The sequence below is a fragment of the Haliotis asinina genome, chromosome 12, assembly GCF_037392515.1.
Source record: "Haliotis asinina isolate JCU_RB_2024 chromosome 12, JCU_Hal_asi_v2, whole genome shotgun sequence".
Classification (NCBI taxonomy): Eukaryota; Metazoa; Mollusca; class Gastropoda; order Lepetellida; family Haliotidae; genus Haliotis; species Haliotis asinina.
This window is the reverse complement of record NC_090291.1, coordinates 44,258,925-44,281,231: the sequence shown is the minus strand read 5'-3', so window position 1 is coordinate 44,281,231 and position 22,307 is coordinate 44,258,925. Positions and strand designations below refer to the sequence as shown.

General features: G+C 40.3%; 1 protein-coding gene across 1 annotated transcript; it reads left to right on the top strand.

Moving 5' to 3' along the window:
* Positions 1-971: 971 nt before the first annotated feature.
* On the top strand, positions 972-21,999 carry LOC137257522 (uncharacterized). Its single transcript, XM_067794848.1, has 5 exons — positions 972-1,026; positions 15,202-15,376; positions 18,188-18,414; positions 20,000-20,251; positions 20,873-21,999. Exons 1-5 carry the CDS (start codon positions 972-974, stop codon positions 21,997-21,999), a joined length of 1,836 nt encoding a protein of 611 aa, XP_067650949.1.
* The last annotated feature ends 308 nt before the right edge of the window (positions 22,000-22,307 follow it).

The window sequence follows — 22,307 nt, the reverse complement described above, 5'->3', positions numbered from 1 at the left end:
ATTACCATGTAAGTCAAATCACATCAAGTGGCCCAGTATGTCTGTACCTTAAGCTGGGTCATGTTGGCGGATGCTGGAGAGAGAGAGAGTCGTGTTTCTTAGCAACTATCAGCTCAAATCGAGGAACATCGTTATTGTATTTTTTAATTTATTCATTGGAATACTAAGAATACAAAAGGATCGGAAATTTTGAAATCTTCAGAGAAATGCATCGACCTGCATTCACATTCTTAACTGTATACTTCCTCTATTCATTGGAATACTAAGGAACATTAAATTTTGAAATCTCCTGAGAAATTTATCGAATTGCATTCGTAATCTCTTGAGAACAGCCTGGCGTTCAGACTGTATTGAGTGGCTAATGATCACATCGCTTTATGTAGAATGATTGCTCTTTAATGACAGACTCAGTTTTATTTCAAATACCTCATTTCCTATATTAGACGCTGGATCTTTAAATCTTTATCGAACAGAAGACGAATACTGACGAATCGAATATTACCTTAGTGTATATAAGCATGTGATCCTGATAAAACTATTGTATTTAATACATTGTAACTAGTTTATAGATTCTCACCCTGTGTAGCTAACGCGATCGGGTGGTCAGGGTCGCTGACTTAGTTGAAACGTGCCATCGGTTCCCATTTGCGCAGATCGATGCTCATGCTGTTGATCACTGGACTGTCTGGTCCAAACTCGATTATTTACAGACCTCCGCCATATAGCTGGAATATAGCTATGTGCGACGTAAAACTAAACTCACTCACTCACTGAGAAATTTCGTTTTTGCTGTAATTCGCATTGGGCCGCTTAATAGGTGTAAGGTACGGAGAGTGGATGCGTGAGTGACTGAGCGAGTATGGTTTAAAATTGCTCTGTAATATTCCAGTTGTTACGAAACTAGTGTTGAGATTAGGATGAAGACTCTGACATTGTATTTTATGAGTAAAGTATGATTATTATTTTACCAGATGGATCTCCTGTGTGCAGCCATCGGTTACCTGGCTGTTTGTATCAGCATCAGTGGTGAGTATTGCGTCTAGTGTCAGTGACCTGACTCAGAGTTGACTTTAACCCTTGTAAGTCAGTGTTTATCGAGTTCAGATTGCTATAATATAGAAATTATTATTAGCCATATTATGGCTGTCAGGAACAGGTGTGAGTGAATGAGTTGGGCTTTACGTCGCTTTTAGAAACATCCCAGAAATATTCCACTTGGGAACCACAAATAGCTTTCAGTTATGTAGGGAATGGAACTCGGGCGTGACGAGCGAGCGCTTTAACCACTTGGCTACCCCGCCGCTCCTTCAGTAGGAGAAACACCATAGTCGGATGTAGTGCCTCAACACATAACTAGTAAGGTGGCCCAGTCGTTCCTTCCTTAACCCATTTATGCAAAATAAATAAATAAATAAATAAATAAATAAATAAATAAATAAATAAATAAATAAATAAATAAATAAATAAATAAATAAATAAATAAAATCGAGTGACATCTCTCTCTCTCTCTCTCTCTCTCTCTCTCTCTCGAGAGAGAGAGAGAGAGTGTGTGTTCTAAACAACTATCTTTGTCAGCTTATTGATTCTTAAACTAATTGTTGAATTGTTAACAGTACGCTTCGTCTTCATTATTTTTTATGGAAAGCGACATACGAGTTTGAAATCTCTTGAGAAATAAACAAATGTGAACAGTCATACCCGAATTGTAGTTGTAATCTCACGTGAACGGTCTACCTTTCAGTGTGTAATGTAATTACAGTGAATGGGTAATTGCCTATTTTGTACGCCTGTAATCGATCCGTGACCACACTAAGTATGACAGTACCTTTATAACACGAAGTAATTAATTTGTCTATTTATAATGCTGTAAATCCTCACCGACAGCAATGTCCATGGCACAGTGATAGAATTTAAGCCTCCCTTGTAAAACAAAGAGAAAAGGTGTATCTTTAGATTTGCTTTAAAACGTCTGACTGTTGAGCTTTATTCCAACTACCGCGTTTTTAAACCACAAATTTCGATCACTTTCCGTATATCCACGAATCATTGCTACACATGGGTATCACCGTCTGTTTACCAGATCATGGCTAGAGGTTTATGAGATATGTGTCTCAGGATTATCCGGGCAATACATGGCACACCCCACCCGACCCGCAACCCCTACTTCCTCCTACCCTACCCCCTTTGGTCCTGAAAGTTTTGTTAAATAACCATTCAAACTCGACTGAATATGAAGTGTGCACCCCAACTTTTCTCAGTAGTGTGACTTTTGCGCATTTTCAGCAGTCTTTCGCAGTGTATTCTCCTTTCTTTTCTCCTGAAAGCAGAGAACCAGACAGGAAGCGTGAAAATGCACTGTAACGTGTGAAGTGGTCGGAGGTCTCTATACAGGTGTCCTCTCGATTACCATAACGTTTACCCGTTTTGCACAGAGAACCAATTTGTTAATGTGGGAATGTCATGCCTGGATGATTGTTTGGGATTAGGTCATCTCGCATGGTAGGGTCCTTAAATTCTTTTCACTGTAGGATCAATAACTATGGAATCCGAGAAGGGACATTGTCGCGTTGTCGCATTGTCGCCCTCTCAAAAACAAGCAAAATGAGGTGAAAATTAACCAAAGCGCGACAATGCGACAATGCGACAACGCGACATTTCGCATTGTCGCGATGTCGCGTGTCGCGTTTCGAATAACATTTACTCTGTTCCTCCAAAGTGCGACACGCGACATAGCGACACTTTTCAAGGTCAAAATATGTCGCGTTGTCGCATTGTCGCCCTATCTAAGATATGTAAGAATTCACTAAAACGCGACACGCGACAATGCGACAACGCGACATTTCATCAAAATGTCGCGATGTCGCACTGTCGCGTGTCGCGTTTTATTAAAATATTGACCATAGTATGCATTTAACAAATTAACTGAAACGCGACACGCGACAAAATGTATGTCGCATTGTCGCGTTGTCGCCCTTTTTGTTACCTGTGCGCATGTGTAGAAAGTAAATTAATCTACGCATGCGCAGAAAATGTTATACTCTATTCCATACTTCACTGGTCTTTCGTTACCTCCAATGGTTTTTGAAATGAAGTAGTGCCCGAAATGGCAATGGGCCTTTTCTTCTTGAACTTAATGCAAATCTTTCTTTATTGTTTTACATATTGCAAATGTATTTAGCCATTCAAGTGTGTTCTAGCAGCAAAACGAATTAGTAGCGCAACTATTCATTGTAATCACGGCGCACTGTATCCCTGTCATTCAAGGCCGGGCAATTTGCTGAGCAGTTAGTCTCTTAGTCACACCAGATAGTTATTACCATACGTTCGAATACCAGCACCATACACATTAATCACTTTGGAAATTTCGATGACAGGTTGTGATTACAGGTTGTGAAAAACTATAATATTGTTAAAATTCAAGCCACATCGGCAAATTCATCAGGTGATGTCCTCGAATGGGTCACTATGTTCCATAATGTGGCTCCTGACAGTTTCGTGGTACAGTCCTGTCGGACGCTGATGAATTTGTCTGGGATCTGCCTCTGTTCAGCCAGCAGTGGATGGATACCAAGTAGAATTAGATATCACTTAACCATCCGTCACCTCAAGGACAGTTTTGGTCGACTTTGAACGTGATAATGGGAAAACTATGGAATCCGAGAAGGGACATTGTCGCGTTGTCGCATTGTCGCGTTGTCGCCCTCTCAAAAACAAGCAAAATGAGGTGAAAATTAACCAAAGCGCGACAATGCGACAATGCGACAACGCGACATTTCGCCTGTTTGTCGCATTGTCGCGATGTCGCGTGTCGCGTTTCGAATAACATTTACTCAGTTCCTCCAAAGTGCGACACGCGACAATGCGACACTTTTCAAGGTCAAAATATGTCGCGTTGTCGCATTGTCGCCCTATCTAAGATATGTAAGAATTCACTAAAACGCGACACGCGACAATGCGACAACGCGACATTTCATCAAAATGTCGCGATGTCGCACTGTCGCGTGTCGCGTTTTATTAAAATATTGACCATAGTATGCATTTAACAAATTAACTGAAACGCGACACGCGACAATGCGACAAAATGTATGTCGCATTGTCGCGTTGTCGCCCTTTTTGTTACCTGTGCGCATGTGTAGAAAGTAAATTAATCTACGCATGCGCAGAAAATGTTATACTCTATTCCATACTTCACTGGTCTTTCGTTACCTCCAATGGTTTTTTAAATGAAGTAGTGCCCGAAATGGCCTTTTCTTCTTGAACTTAATGCAAATCTTTCTTTATTGTTTTACATATTGCAAATGTATTTAGCCATTCAAGTGTGTTCTAGCAGCAAAACGAATTAGTAGCGCAACTATTCATTGTGTCCAAGAGCGATCGTCGTGGTCGCTCTCAGGTGGAAGTTTAGGATGGTGGACAAGAGACAGGGAGGACATGAGTCGGCGTTAGAGATGAAGACAGCAGCAGCCATGTTTTATTACTGTTTGGTCGAAGGATGGTCAAAATGGTAAAATACAGTGGTAAACATGTGACAGAACGCACATCAGGACTGAATGGCCAATGATCCCGATGTGGAGACCCGCTCTGTCACTTACACACATATTAGAAGTCCGACGGCGATTCTTCATCGTCGACGTAGTCGTAGGTGGGCGACGGCCTTGGCCGACACCCCGACTAGACGCACAATCCGTCCACTTCTGTCGATGATCTAGTCTCCATGGTTGGTCTTGCCGGTTGGTCTCCTGGATGGTCTCGCTGGATGGTCTGTGCGACTGACCACATCAGTCAGGTTTTTATACACAGGGCCATTACGCCACATTGCGCAAGGTCACTGGCCCATGCACATGTACATACGTAAGATTCGCCGACGTAGGGAGGTGTTAATTGACATGTATTGATAACGTTTGAGAATTAAGGGTCCTGCCCGGAGGGGGGTTTATGATAAGAGGGGATACACCGAATGTTTGCCGAATACATTTACATAGACAAAGGGGATGGAATTTCGGTGCACTTTGGACTTAAATTGAAACAAATAGATTGTTTGAATAAATGAAGTTTTAAGGAAACTTATTGAAATGATTTAGTCTATGACAATTGTAATCACGGCGCACTGTACCCCTGTCATTCAAGGCCGGGCAATTTGCTGAGCAGTTAGTCTCTTAGTCACACCAGATAGTTATTACCATACGTTCGAATACCAGCACCATACACATTAATCACGTTGGAAATTTCGATGACAGGTTGTGATTACAGGTTGTGAAAAACTATAATATTGTTAAAATTCAAGCCACATCGGCAAATTCATCAGGTGATGTCCTCGAATGGGTCACTATGTTCCATAATGTGGCTCCTGACAGTTTCGTGGTACAGTCCTGTCGGACGCTGATGAATTTGTCTGGGATCTGCCTCTGTTCAGCCAGCAGTGGATGGATACCAAGTAGAATTAGATATCACTTAACCATCCGTCACCTCAAGGACAGGTTTGGTCGACTTTGAACGTGATAATGGGAAAACGCCTTACAAATGGACTGTTAGCAGTAGGATATTAGAAACAATGACATCACTTGGTAGAGTTGCGTACACTTGTAGTGCCAGAAACCAGCTTTCCCTCCCTCACTCCTCTTACTCTTCTCGCCGCTCCACTCCACTCACCCAAGGGTTATTGGTATAAATAGCATGGTATTTCATTACAATCATGTATTATGATGCCCGTTTTCATTTCTGTTTGAATCCTATATTATTAATCCCGCACATAGCCTGATTCACAATATGCCTCATAATGTTTTCATACGGATACTAGATCCAGCGATATACATGTACTTGTATCGTTTTAAACCTACGGCTGTTATATCAACAACAAAAAATTCAGCAAAAGGGTCAGTCTGAATAGAACCATTCCGTTAAGCAACGACACTCAGCCACTCTGGACTTCACGACTAGATGTACGTTCATTTATCATTGTTCTGATGTCGATCCCTGGCTATCTGAACCCTTTAAAAATATCGAAAAATAATCATGCTTGTCATATTTTCTTTTTACATTCCGCTGTAACTACTACAATTTTGATGAAATGTCGTATTCACGCATTACCGCGCGTCGCGCTTTGTTAAAATATTGACTACAGTATGTATTATAAGATATTAACTAAAACGCGACACGCGACAATGCGACAACGCGACATTTTGATGAAATGTCGCATTGTCGCATTGTCGCGCGTCGCGTTTTGTTAAAATATTGACTACAATGTGAATTATAAGATATTAACTAAAACGCGACACGCGACAATGCGACAACGCGACATTTTGATGAAATGTCGCATTGTCGCGCGTCGCGTTTTGTTAAGATATTGACTGCAGTATGTATTATAAGATATTAACTAAAAGGCGACACGCGACAATGCGACAACGCGACATTTTGATGAAATGTCGCATTGTCGCATTGTCGCGCGTCGCGTTTTGTTAAAATATTGACTACAGTATGTATTACAAGATATTAAGTAAAACGTAGTCTGTCGTACAGACCCTGAGGTATATATATCCAAGAGAGCCCAAGCAAGTCTAGAAAATGTGGCAAGTCTAGATTTTCATAGCTTCAGGGTCTGTACCAATCTGCTGAATTCATAGCCAGTATATGGTTAGTAATTATCAGTTGATCTCTAGCTGTCACTGGTGTTTAGTATAAATTCATGGGGAGGCTCCCCTACAGCTCCGCCATCGCCCCACACTTGGGTAAGACCTCGTGCCCTGTCCTCTCACCGCGAGGCAACATGTGTCGGGTTTTATTCAAGATTCCTGATCTTCCTTCCTGGAGTTCTTCCCTCAACTCACAATGTCATCGGTAGACTAAGAACTACTCTCTCAAATGAACATATTTTACTGGGAAAAGGTCATAGTGAAAAAATAAGAATAACATAACTAGGATTGCCTCATGGGCAATACTGACGGTCTTCAGACTTCCTCCATACACCCTCCGAGGCTATCTTCACTTGAACAGTTTCTTTGGACGCCAGCTGGACCGTCCATTGCGGTAATTTTTACATTCATTTGGCACTGAGTCAACACTGCTGACACGACCACATAATTCACAAACTGCAGAAAAAGAAACTGGATGGCAAAGTCAGATATACAAAGTACTGGAAAGATTACAACCTGACATTTCCCATACACTGTTTTGTTTGTGGGTCATAGGTTCCAAATTGGGTAGGTCGATGCTCATGCTGTTGATCACTGGATTGTCTGGTCCAGATTCGATCATTTAGAGACCACAGCCATATAGGTGGAATAGTACTGAGTGCGGCGTAAAATTCAACTCACTCACTGTAACAAAATCGACTATTTCCTTAATCCTCATGTATTTCTGTGAACACTCACTGCTATGCCAGTGTAACGCAGGAATACGACTGAATGTGGCGTAAAGCAATATACAAACTAGTGGAAAGATTAGAATCTGACATTTCCATACCACTAATACTGCTGAGTGCGGCGCAAAGCAATATACAAACTAATAGTTTCCACATTGCGCAGATCGATGCTCATGCTGTTGATCACTAGCTGGAATAATGCTCAGTGCGGCGTAAAACTCAACTCACTCACTTTTACACAATCGACTTTTTCCTTAACGCTCATGTATTTCTGTGACCATTCATTGTTAACCCAGTGTAATGCAGGTGAAGGGAAACTCGAGTTCTAATTTGAGTGTGCCAAAGCGGCGTTCAAAATAGATATCTGCCTGTCACAGCCGGACGGGAACATTTTGTTAAAATTTGAGTTGATTCAGGCTGGAAATGTACAAATTTTCTTTCCGTCGTAATTGTGACGTAAGTATTAATTTTTTACATAACCATGATGTGAAGCAAAGATGTTCGCCGTTCAATTAGCTACAGTTTGGTACCCTGAACGATGAAATCCAGTGTGTTTTCGCAGAGTTATGACATTTTAATGAACCCTGTGAAACGTTGACCAACTTTCAAGGGCGATAACTCCGAAGCTATGTAAGATATCACGATGCCTTGAACAAATTAATCTTTCCAGTGTATGAGCTTTCTAATGGTGAAACAAATGGTGATTGTGCTATATGCCGTTCTGGAAAAGAAGGTTTTCAAAGACAGGCACTGGCAAAACGCGAAAATCGGAAAAAAATTCAGTTTTTTCAAAATAGCGGAAAATCTGTCACGGCGGCCAACTTCCACTGTGAGTCGATGGAGAATGATGTTGTCTCCCTTGTGTGAAAATTTGGTTAATTTATCTCTTATAGGTTCCGAGATATTCAGGGTGAAAGATTTTTACATTTTGGGTTGTCTGCCCTTAAGGGGAAGACGGTAGAAGTTTTTTCCATTGTATCAATTTCAGCATACAGGCTATCATCCCTGAAAGTTTGATCGAAATCCATCCTGTGGTTAGGTCAGGAGAGCTGGTACAAAATTCGTACAAATAATAATAAGAAGAAGAAAAAGAAAAATGTTCGGATAATAACAGTAGGTCTTCCAGACTTTCAGTCTGAAGACCTAATAAAATGGAGACTGAGACCTTCTTCACTAAGCCTTCTTCAGAAGCTAAGGGAATCTAGACTTGCCACATTTTCTAGACTTGCATGGGCTTTCTTGGATATATTTGCTTCAGCATCTGTACAACAGACTGGTTTTTTTTATCTCAGTTCTTTTGCGACTTCAATTCCACAGGACAGGTACAAAGTCTTTTCAAAGGGTTTTACAAGACGGCACAAAGTATCGTCGGTATGAGTGGCCTCGTGAACATTTTCTACACGCTGTGTGTGTTGAACATTTTCTGTTAACTGTTACTTGAAAAACATTTCAATCAAAGACATGGATGGCTCTCTTTTACTACTTTCAATAAACAGTTTTCTCCTGTACCATGCGATTTCAATCAAACTGCCGTATATATTGCAGACAGAATATTTTGATTTGACAGAAAAATTATATTTGATATCTTTGTTGGAGTTTTGGATACATCCAGTTTTCCAGCCATAGCATTAGTCTCAAGAGATGCTAACCCTGAGCTCTGTGTTTGCTACAGTTGATACTTCCCCAGAGCTGCTCACACCACACTGAGAGGGAATAGGGGTCCGGCTGGGTAGGGTGATGTTGGGGGCAATAAAAAGTCCTGAAAATGAAGAAAGTCTCAGGACTCCATTTCATTATATTATTTTTTTTTACCTATGAACGTTTTTCAGTAAAATATGTTCATTTCAGAGACTAGTTGTTAGTCTAACTAAAACGCGACGCGCGACAATGCGACAATGCGACATTTTGACGAAATGTCGCGTTGTCGCATTGTCGCGTGTCGCGTTTTAGTCATTAAGCTACAATACATACATTGGTCAAAATTTTAACAAAGCGCGACGCGCGACAATGCGACAACGCGACATTTCGTCAAAATGTCGCGTTGTCGCATTGTCGCGTGTCGCGTTTTAGACAATATGTTATAATCCATACTGTGATCAATCTTTTAACAAAGCACGACGCGCGACAATGCGACAACGCGACATTTCGTCAAAATGTCGCGTTGTCGCATTGTCGCGTGTCGCGTTTTATTAGTTACGGCGGAATCCAAACACTATCACAAGCATGAATATTTTTATATGCTTTTTAAGAGCTGAGATACCCGTGATTCGAACTCAGAACAGTGATAAATGAACATCCATGTTGTGTTAGTGTGTGGGTTAAGGGTGCGTGGTTAATGGAATGCCGTATTCAAACTGTCCATTTTACTGAAGAATACTATGATTCAGTAGGTGCATGTTTGAAGCGATACAAGTATATAAGTATCGCTTGATCAAGTATCCATAAGAGAAAAGTATGAGATATATTGTGAATTATCTCATATCAGGGTTAATAAGACAGGATTCAAATAGAACTAAAAACAGACATGACAACACATTATTGTATTGAAATACCTTGCCAATTTGCGAAGCTTCCCAAACCTTGAGAGAGTGCAGCGGCGGAGGAGTGAGGAGTGGTGTGGAGCGAAGCGGAGAGGAGTGGGCTAGGGTGGAGTGGAGTAGAACGGAGCGCCGGAGGAGTGAAGGAGGAGGAGGGTAGAGGAGAGGTGTGGTGTGGAATGGATTGGAGCGTCGCAGAGTAGGGGGAGGGAGGGAGGGAGACTTGGTTTCTGGCACTTCAAGGGTACGCAACACTACCAAGCTATTTCATCGTTTCTAATAAACCATCCCTCCAAAAGAAACGCATAGGTGATTTGTATTTTTACAACTCTTCTGTTGCTAGGCGTCTGAATGTTAGTCGGAGCAAGATATAATGACTTGCAGCTCGTTGCAGCCAAACAGATGTAAGAAATCACCGCCCCTTTTCAGGCAGACCTAGAGTTACCACTGCTGCTCAAATAGGTACATGCGGGTACTACAGTTGCGTGATGGTACTCCCACGGGTGAGAGCACAACAGCCAGGGCACCTGGGCTTCAGAGGATGTCAGGTCAAACTGTACGGAACAGGCTGAAAGTGATTCGTTTGAGAACCAGAAAACAAGACGTCGGGGTCGTGCTACGTCGTCATCAACGTCTTCGCTGTCTCGAAGTATATTATATGCTTTATAAACATTACCTTCTTCTAAAGCACATGCACTCATTACTGATGTAAAATTCATGCACTAAAGTCTGTTTATGGACGAGTTATAAACTTTTCTCAACAGATTTCTCGTCTATGCGTTTATTTCTTGGGATAGTATATCACAATGATAACAGTCCATTTGTATGGCGTTTTCCCATTATCACGTTCAAACCGACCTAAACTGTCTTTGACGTGTCGGGTAGTTACGTGATATCTCATTCTACTCGGTATCCATCCACTGCTGGCTGAACAGGGGCAGATCTTGAACAAATTCATCAGCGTCGGACAGGACTGTACCATGAAACTGTGACAGGAGCCACATTATGGAACATAGTGACTCATTCGAGGACATGACCTGATGTTTCTGCCGATGTGGCTTGAATTTTAACAATATTTCAGTTTCTCACAACCTGTCATCTGCATATCGGCGAAATGTTCAAAGTGATTAATGCGTATGGTGCTGGGATTCGAACTTATGATAACAGTTGTCTGGTGTGATTAAAAGACAAACTCTACACAGCAAATGCCCCGCCTTGAATGACAGGGCAACCGTGTGCCGTGATTACAATGAAAAGTTGCGCAAATAATTGTCTTGCTGCTAAAACACACTTCATTGGGTAAATACATTTATATATGAAATAATTTTCAAACCAACAATGAAGATTTGCATTAAGTTCAAGAAAAGCAGCCCAACTGCCATTTCGAACACTACTTCATTTTAAAAATCATTGGATGTAGCAAAAAGACCATTGAAGTATGAAATAGAGTTTAACTTTTCCTGCGCATGCGTACTATAATTGACTTTCTACGTATGCGCACCGGTAATCGAAAAGGGCGACAACGCGACAACGCGACAATGCGACAATGCGACATTTCAATATGTCGCATTGTCGCGTGTCGCGTTTTAGTAAATGTTTAGTTTTTTCTTTACACATCTTAGATAGGGCGACAATGCGACAACGCGACATATTTTGACCTTGAAAAGTGTCGCATTGTCGCGTGTCGCACTTTGGAGGAACAGAGAAAATGTTACTCAAAACGCGACACGCGACATCGCGACAATGCGACAAATGGGCGAAATGTCGCGTTGTCGCATTGTCGCATTGTCGCGCTTTGATTAATTTTCACCTCATTTTGCTTGTTTTTGAGAGGGCGACAACGCGACAATGCGACAACGCGACAATGTCCCTTCTCGGATTCCATACGTTTTTGAGAGGGCGACAACGCGACAATGCGACATCGCGACAATGTCCCTTCTCGGATTCCATAAATAACTGTGTCCATTTCATTAGAATATATGACACCCGTCTTATTGGATGCATGGATAGGTGAACAAATATTTTGGATGCATGCCAACAAATATTTCGTTGGAGCAAATGTCCACACATAATTTGTTCACTGGTCACGACGGTGGCCAAAGGGAACATAAACAACCTCGAGGGTACATCAACCCATGAACCCCGAGGGACCATTGAACAACGTATTTATCTTACCGAACACCTCAATGTTAATTCTGAACTGTTTTAATCATATGTATATGATCATATTACTTCAGCCAACATGTGGGAATCAAACGATTCTAATCTTGCATCTTACTCATTTTTAAACACATGGGCTTGTATCGCATAGAAACGGCGTTCGAAAGTCATATAGATGTATAGATCCTACCCTAGTACTGTATAAAAGGAAAGGAATGTATCGAAGAAACCACCCCCTCCTCGATCAAAGTTACATGTCACCGCGTAAAATATTTTACGGCCTCGTCGAGGTCAACGGATCGAAAGCCAGATGATTTCCCTACAAAATGAGCCATGAATCGTCACAATCGGATCATTATTTCAAAAGTTATACGCCACGAATCATCGAAAACAGTTACCTCCACAATTTCACGCCAAAATTATGAATCACCCAATACGGTGAAAACTCATCTTTTAAATTAGTTTATTATTTTCAGTGACGTTGACAGCACCAGCGGCTGCAGCAAACAGAAACGATAATTCTATTTCTATGTGATTCCTACGATACTTAATATAACCGAAGTATAATACATTGTATTGCTTTTTTGTTTTTGCTTATTTAAGCCAAAGAATCAAATTTCAAAGAATTAAACCTCCTTGATACACATACAAGAAGGAGAAAAACATATTTGTTAAAGACATATTCTGACGAAATTATTAAGACATGATCACCTTATATTTCAACTTATGTTTCTGAAAAGGGTGTGATAATTACAAATGAGATTTATTTTATGGAATGTGCAAGTAAAATTTATTTTTAAAAGCCACTTTAAATCCCAAAGCAGAGTCTCAAAATGACTTTCCTGACTATCTCAAACAACCCGTCTCCATGTATGTACCCCGCCGAAGTGTTCGATCCTTCTCTGACTTTCTCCTCATCAAACGCTCATCTCCAAACCAACTGTTTGATCGAGCCTTCTATTCCAGCTCTGAACTGTGGAACTAAGAGTCATAGGAAATCGGGAACATGTCATCGACAGAAAGTTATAAATCTTAAGACTCGTCTGTTCACTGCTCCCTTTCTGTAAAAGCAATATGAAATATTTCTTTCCCAGTATTTTCACTGCGCATCTCCATGGTGGATATTAGACGCTCTATAAATTTATCATATTATTCTAATTCTTCGTCCGTCTCAGCCTGTTGTCGACAGCAGCATATTTCCTCTTTCTTTGTGGTCCACTGAGACTATCGCTTAGTCTCTGAATATATTATTTCGAGGTGTTTATTTCGATAAATTGTAAATTTAATGAAATGCTTAAACTGAAAAGCAGCCCCAGCGAGATGGGAGTCAGTTAGTGAGTTACAATTTTATATCTCATCGACAATATTACAGCCACATAGAGATGAAAACAAGGTAATCTATTCTCTCTCTCTCTCTCTCTCTCTCTCTCTCTCACTCTCTCCTGTTATGAAACACAGGTAAGCAGTAAGTAAAAGTAGTATAGTGAATGGGGTTTCGTTCATGCGCTTTAGTTCAAAGGTCGTATGTATTTATCACAGTTTTAGTAACCGTTAGAGTCGGCACTCTGGGGAACCGTTCCCAAGGCCAAGGGAAACATGTCCTGGCTGAGGAGAATACTGCAAAAAGAATTGTGGAACTGTAGTGTCTACTATTAAAACATTTTAAAATATGTTTAAAGCATATTTTCTTTTCAGAAACTGACAAAATATGTATTGTAGATTAGTTTGCCGCTATTTTGTTTTTGGGTCTGAGTGAGAGAATGTCTGGACTTGGAACAAGGTTGTAATTGTAAACCGAGTGTGTGACACTGCATTCCCATTGTCTCTGTATATACAGTATGGTTCAAAATTATTGAGAATAGCTAAAGCATTTCATATTATTAAACGAGAACAAATCAGATAAAATTGAATGTATTGTGAAAGTGAACTGACCTTTTCATGTTGTGTAGGTAACAATTTAATATTTTATTAAGTCTCCTTGAGCTTCACGGCACAGTCTAAGACGGGTAGGCATACTTCCTATCAGAAAGGTTAGTGTCTCGTGAGTTATGCTGTCCCAGTATCGGACCACTTCTCTCTTCATGTCTTCAATTTTTGTCAACCCCTTTTGATTCACACATTCCTTCATCATCCCCCAAATGTTCTCAATGGGATTTAAGTCAGGACTATATGCAGGTAATGGTAATGCAGTCACATTTTTCTCCTGAAACCACTGCTTGGCATGTTTTGCGGTGTGTTTAGGATCATTATTTTGCTGCAAAATCCAGTCATTTCCATAAAACACATGTGCACTTGGAAGGAGAAAATTATCTAATATGTTAGTGTAGCGTTGACTTGTCAGATTTCCCTCAAACACACACAGCGGGGTCGTTCCTAATAAGGATATCCCTCCCCATACATGAAACTTTGGGCTGTATTTAGGTCGTCGATACAACGGTGCTGACGCAGACTTTGTCCATATTTTCACATTATTGGGATATACCCATATGGAGCTTTCATCAGTAAAAATCACATTTTCCCAGTCAAAGTTTTCATGTGCCAAACACCACTCAACACGCCTGTCTTTATATTCTTGTTTCATGAGAGGAGAAGGAATTCCAGTCTTTTTCTCCAATCCAAGATCAATCAAATTTCTTCTAACTGTAGATTTTGATACAACTGTTGATCCCCTTTCTATCATTTCATACCTGATGTTGGAGATGCTTGCCCTTTGCTTTTTAGACGCTAAAATTCCCAGCCGGACGCGATCTGAGAAGTCCAATTTTCTGGGTCTCCCTGCTCCTTTCTGGTGCCCAAAATCCTTTCCCTCTTTAAAATTCTTCCTAATCCTATACACAGTAGAAAGAGGAGTTCCTGTTCTCTCTGCCAATGTATTTACATCATCAATTCCTTGATTACACAACTCAAAAATCAACCTTCTTTTATCTTCAGCAGACATTGTTGACAGTGCTGAGGAAAATGACGTCTGCTACAAATTCAGGGGAGGTAACTCTAATTGTACTATACTCAGTAGGCCAAGATGAGTTACCTCCCTTATACCATTACTTAGTTTTAAGTATCAGTGAATCAGTTGAGGTGTTAGGATAGCTCAAAGTAAGAAGAAAAATTCTCAATAATTATGAACCAGACTATAGCTACCACTTGCAGGGACACACGCAGCCAGCTACAAGGCTCGGTACCTGATGTATAGTACGACCGCCGTATCATGGAACACAGCCCAAGCTACCTGCTCACTTTTGAGGGGCCACCTCATCACAGTCGACAACAACGTCACCATCAACGTACTCAAGTATATCCGTGCTCAGCCGGAGGCCGCAGCTGTGTAAGTCATTTTGAAATACATGATATATATAGATGGGCTAGAGGTGTATTCTTCAATAATGAGTGAGCGAGTATGGTTTTACGCCGCCTTTAGCATAATAAAATACTGTCGTCGCATTTGATCTTTAGAAAAGCGTCATTTAAATTACGTTCTGATGGAGTGAATAAATCATGAGAAAGTACTTCCATTTCTTCTCACATTTAATGACATATATATCATATACAGATAGTTTAAAGGTCACATGCAACCAAAAAATCAAACATAATTAAAACACATTTATCACTTATTCATGACATATAATATACACTGCTGCTTTAGAAAAAACCAAATAAACAAAATTATAAGAGTACAATCGCGATTCAAAAGTGCAATATGTTGTACTTTGGCTTACTTCACTCCCAACGAAGCCCTCGGGAGACCGAACCCAGTCATAGCGGGTGGATATGCACTCAAGTGTAACGACGGCTTCCGATTGGCTGTTTCATTTGCTGATATGCTGAGGGTTCATTGTGGGTTCAGAAAGATGATCTGTTTGATGGGCATTTTAGAAGTATAGCCAGTCACAAGAAAGTAAGAATCTGTATGGATAACAATTTCTTTTTGTGTACTTGATGCGTCGTTTCAGTATGGATTCATATACTGTTGTCAAACAAAATCATATACACTAACAGAAGTCGTTATCCATGAAAAATGTATATAGAGATGTTGGGTTTGGAAAATACATGTTCTCTGAATTTGCGCTCGATCCAATCAAAAATTGTGTCAGTAGAGATGGTAAACTACTGCGTGGCTGGAATCTGTCATTCGTCCAAGTACAAAGCAGGACTTGAAACTGACATGAGTTTGCACCAGTTTCCGTCAGATCCAGTCATCCGAAAAAAATGAATGTAGTATGTTTGCAACCCGCAGACATAAAAAACATGTCATGTGTATCACACTTGCCTAATTACATAATGTGGCAGACACAGGACTCGGGTGCACGAGTCATAAATCAACTTATTTTCTTTATGTCATATAGTCTGATAGGTGTTAAGTTCAAATTGCACGTGGTCAATGATCGAAGCTGTGTATTGCATGTTGTCTTTAGCAGACAGGCAGGCAGACATATAGGTGTGAATAAACCAGACACTGAGCTTTCTCTGTGACAGAGACTGCTTACCACAATCAACAAGTTTTTTATGTAACGAGTAGATTATTTACTTGTTTGTGTACACAACCAAGATTAGACTACTGCTCACAACCTTTATAGGTTGAACTGGCATTTTTTATGATTTGTTTCGGTAAATGCATACCGAAAGGTACCAGAATCTGCAAAGGTGTGTTTTTCGTTGCATGTGACCTTTAAACATTTTATAATATAAACCTTTCTTCCACCGAGAGAGAGTATACGTGTCCGTCAGTCGTTGTTTTACGTAAACGCTCATAGTTTTGTTGTTGTCACGGTTTCCTTAGCATGTTGTGTAAAGCCAATTTCTCATGTCCCACCGTTGGTGATATTGCTGGATATTGTTAAAAGCGGCCTAAACATAAATTCAGTCACTCCTTATCTTGTTTCAGTGCTTGAGTGGTATGCAACGACCATGCCAAGTGATTTGTGAATTTGCACCTGAATATTAATAAAAATTCGTAGTTTCCATATTTTGTACTATAATTTTTCTTTAAGTGCTAATTTTCCACCACAGTTCTTAAAGACAACTATTATATCAGTTTGTTTCTTTTGGCAATTTGTAATATATACTATTCAGCACATTGGACAGTTATATCATTTGCGAACAAAAATGCGTAAAACGCTAATTTTAACTTTAATAAGTTTAGTATAACTCGGAAGTAACGATAAATATGGCGTATATAGGTCATTTAACTAAATTAATTAAAATTTTCAAATTCTTCTTAAGTTATATCAGTATCTAGATTAGAGTGAGTGATTGGGTTTAGGTTTATGCCATGCTCAGGAATATTCCACCTACACGGAAACAGTCTGTAAATAACCGTGTCTTGCCCAGGCAATCCAGTGATTAATAGCATGATTATCAATCTACTCAATCTATCGTGGGAAAGATGACACGTCATCCAAGTCAGCAAGACTAACCTTACGACAAGCATTGATTGGTGCAGTTCAGTTCTAACGCGGGTTATCTGGACCGGACAAAAACATAGAAACCGTTATGTTGTCATCACTCGAAACTCTCAGATTTAAGGACCAAACCCCCTCCTTCCCTTATATCACTGTTTTCACATAATGCTTCCGTAGAAATTGGACTAGCACATATAAATTTGAAAACTTATATAATTTTATGATACAGTTATATCCTATCTTCTTTTCTGAGTCCTTTTGCAGACTGTTTTCCAATTAACTGTTGTATCAGTTTGTGTTTAGGAATCAACAAGGAACTTAAACATGTCCAGCGTAATGGTATAGTGGTGCTTTCTGGTTTTATGAGTGTTTGGATAAAGAGATTATCGCACACAAAATGTTTCGCTCAAATATTTCCCTTTCAAAGTCTCTTGGTGCTAACTGTCCTTGAGAGATGCTGCCGTGTTGTCGATCTACCCATACAAAAGTCACAAACCTCCCAAACATCGTCAAAATATTTCATTTAAACTCTGTCGTCATTATTCTTAAAGGACAGACGGAGCGATATTTTGTTACATTGTCACGTTGTTGCGTGAATATTTCCTTCTTCAGAACACTGAATTTAGAGAAAGTTGAAGTCAGTATCAATTTTATTCTCATGTTTGCAAATACAACAGACGGAATATGAGAAGGAACGATTGTGTAGACAACTGTGCCTCTATTATATATATGGACAGTTCAGACAACATCTGGATAGGGCTGTACAACGCTGTACCGACATCGCACGTCCCTGTATACGTATGGACCGACTGCAAACACACCGACGAGAACACCACCATATGGTTCCCGGGGGAGCCCAACTCTGTCCAGACTGATCACTGCATAATTACCTCCCCTGAATACGAGTGGAAGACGAGGAACTGTAATGAAAAACACGCCTTCTTCTGTGAAAGAGCCACCGGCGGTAACTACACTAATTAGCTGTAATATAAGCTGTCACATATAACAACTCGTAGTGATGTTTTGCCGTCCACCTACCAGCTTCCTCTTAAATAACAACATCGTTTACACCTGTACACGTGTTCCTACATTCCATTCGTGACCAAGTCCTGTTATTCCGGGACAAGCCAAACAGCAACTCGCGCCTCTCTCGAAGGAATTCATTTTGGCTCAGGAACATAAGAACTACTTCAACAGGAACGATAACTATATTCCTGTATGATTCCAATCGCACTTGATATTACCGAAGAGCTCATACATTGTATTGCTGTCTTTGTGTTTGATTATCTATTATATAGAATTAAACCTCCTTGATACACTGAAAACAAGGAGAGAACTTTTGTTAAAGACATATTCTGACGTAATTATTTCCACATGCTCACCTTATATTTCCAGATATATTCTTAAAAAGATGTTAATAATTACAAAAAGGATTTGTTGTATCGGATAAAATATTTCTCAAACTGAACGTTCCATGTTATACACCAAAGGGCATTTTACCTAAATTCGCTGGAAAATATATGAGTGAAATGAAATTCTAAATCGCTAGGAGTATAAAAAGAATGCTAATATATCTGTATAACTAATCAGCTGCGGATTCAGCCGAATTCATAACACTGGGAGCATATTTCACATCTCTGGAAATAGTTTTGCCTGACTTTTTCTTTTTGGGGTCATTTATATATTTTTCAGTGAATTCAGTCAAAATTCCACTTGGGGTAAAACAGCAAGGCTACACGATTGTTCAGTTTCAGAAATGTTTTTAAATAACTTTTATTTCCATATTCAATAAAACAAATCTTATTTGTGATTATTATACTCTTTTCAGAAATGTAATTGGAAATATACGGTGAACATGTGGTAATAATTACGTCAGAATATGTCCTTAACAAATATGTTTTTTCTCCTTTTAAGTATATCGAGGAGGTTAAATTCTTTTAAATAAACAAACGTAAACAAAATCAACAATACAATGTACGAGTGCTTCAGTGATATTAAGTACCATAGGAATCAAACATGAATAGAGTTATCGTTCCTGTTTGAAGTAGTTCTGATGTTCCTACTCCCCTAAGACATCCTTCGAGAGGGGCACGAGTCTCTGTTGGGACACTTGTCCCGGAATGATACGAGTTGGTGAAGAATGACACGAGTTTGTCTCGAATGACATCTTCGTTCAAAAGGTATGTTCGAATGTTAACTTCCGTGGTTTGGCAAGCTGATTGGTCAATATTAAAGGTAGCTTGGCAACATGTCTCCTGATGACATTCAAAGGAAGCCGGGCGTTTTGGTAATAGCGTGACATCAAGCCTAGGACTTCTAAACTTCATGCCACACAATTACCAGACACCCATGCTTCCTTTGAGTAACTTCAGTCGACAGTTTACCATGACAAGGGAGATCACTGGACATTAGCAGTTGGTTAATATGAATCATATTACGGTTTTAATGAACTCAAATGGGTTCGGTCCATATGTTATTACATTTTCACCAGAATTGATTTATGATAAACAATTTTCTTATGATTTTATTTAACTCTGTTCTGCAAACAGTTGATTGTACGTTCGAAAAGGAAACTGGACAAAATTGTGAAATGGGTGGAGTGCGCTTGTCAGAGAAGATGACGGAGGACGCATGCGCAACTCGTTGTCAAGAGGAAATGGACGGAAGTGACATCTGTTGGGCGTATGAATACAACACCTTGTACAACCAGTGCAACCTTTTGTTTGGGTCTGATCCGTATATGTGTGAGACACTACAGCGAAACGTCGCTTTTACCACAGGCAGAAGACGATGCTTCAAATGTAGGTTTTTCCTGAATTCAACCTCATTTATCTACGGATTAGATTGCACTGACATTTCCCTCAGTTGGCGTCACATTGCACTAACAGGTCCTTCCATTGGCGTTTCGTTGCACTGATGGTTCCTTCCATTGACGTTACTTTGCACTGACGTTTCCTTCCATTGACGTTACATTGCACTGATGGTTCCTTCCATCGATGTTACATTGCACTGCTGTGCCCTCCCATTCACTTGGCATTACACTGATAGTTCCTTCCACAGACGTTACATTGCATTGACATTACACTGATTATTCCTCGCATTTACGGTACATTGCTTTGATGTCTCCGTCTCCTAACCTTTTGACGTTACATTGCATTGCATTGCATTCCTTCTCTTGACGTTTCATTGCATTGGCTTTTCTTTCTTCCAAAGTGATGTTTCCTGAAACTAACGTTTTATCCCATTGACATATCCTCCCTCTCACGCTTCGTTCCCTTGCTTCATATCCATCCGTGGCGTTACCTTTAAACTCAAGTTTCCTTCCACTGACGTTTATTTCCTAAAACGTTACCTTTTTGTGACGTTTTCTCCACGTGATACTTCCGGCCTCTGAGATTTCATTGACGTTTCTTCCACTTCAGTTTCAGACGTTACCGGATCCGAGGTAGCAAGCACTGGGGATTTATTTCCTGATTGCATCACAACAGAAGTGTCGACTTCAAAGGAAATAGCGGCTAGTTTTTCAACAACATCATCTACAACCGTGGAAGCTACCATGCACACATCGACAATGACATCATCTACGCCAAGCAGGACAGTTATGACATTTACACTGGAAACAACCGCAACAACAACCACAACAACATCTAGAGTTACAACGACATCAACAACGCCAAGCACAACACTTATGATATCTACACTCGAAACAGCAGCAACAACAACAACCACGATACAAAAAACAACATCTGCAGTTACGACATCAACAACGCCAAACACGAGAATTATGATGTCTACGCTAGAAACAACAATAGCAGCAGCAGTAACAACAACAACAACCACAATACCAACTACAACATCATCAGTTACAACATTAAATCCAACATCACGGCCAGATACAACAACAGATACAACTGTGGCACCCATTAACTCCGAAACATCACCAACAGCAACTACAACGCAAAATGCAAACACAATGGCAGAAACGACTCTGGAAACAACGTCAGACAACGCCATTACGTCCTCGGTTACCCCTTTCGTTACCACAACGACAGCATCATCTCCAGCGGCTGTGATTACAACTACTATTACAACTACGGCTACAACAGACACCGACAGTCCAACATCTACCCTCGCTACTTCAACAGCTTCAACGGCTGCATCTTCAAGCAATGCCACCGGGATATTCTCACCTTCAATCGACACTTTTCTGTTGCGACTTCAAGCAGCACTGGCCAGTTCCTCTACACTTACCTCCCCTGGTAGGTATGTCTACGAGGTGTGTGTGGTGGTGAAGACGTTCACCATTGCAGAAAGAAAGAAGCGAACAGACGATATGGTCAGTGACCTCACTCTGGACAAGAAGAACCTCTCCTCGTATCGGAGGAAGAAGTCCAGTGCTGAAGATGAGCGTCCGTCTGCCCAGGGAGTAGGGGGAGGCGTTGCTATCATACTACTCGTTACGACAGCTCTCATCATCATCCTGCCTGACTGTGCCAGCATCTTGATGCATGTGGTACACGTCCTCAAGAAGAAGCAGCGTGTCCCATGACAGGTTTACATGTTGATTATATTACTCTTAAAGGTTCGGTGAGAAAGTGTATTATAAAATGGAAGTTTTATTAATGGAAGATGAGACTTACAGGAGATAACTCTCGCATTGATGTATTGTGTGTAATACTTCACAATCTTAGTGGTCAAGCTTTGAATCTGTGTTAGCTTCAAATAGATTCCAAATGTTGAAGCCTCTGAGTATAAGATGTTAGATACAGATATATTCTAAGTATCTTATCTGTTTAGGGAATGATGATGTATTTTTGTGTGATAGAGGGTTTTGCAAAAGTCACACCAACACAGACA

What these genes read in the sequence shown, in the direction of transcription:
- LOC137257522 (XM_067794848.1), top strand. Translation starts at nt 972, where the DNA reads ATGGATCTCCTGTGTGCAGCCATCGGTTACCTGGCTGTTTGTATCAGC. An exon ending in CTGTGAAAGAGCCACCGGCG is followed by an intron (nt 18,415 to 19,999) that starts GTAACTACACTA and finishes TTCTGCAAACAG; the next exon opens with TTGATTGTACGTTCGAAAAG. An exon ending in CAGAAGACGATGCTTCAAAT is followed by an intron (nt 20,252 to 20,872) that starts GTAGGTTTTTCC and finishes CTTCCACTTCAG; the next exon opens with TTTCAGACGTTACCGGATCC.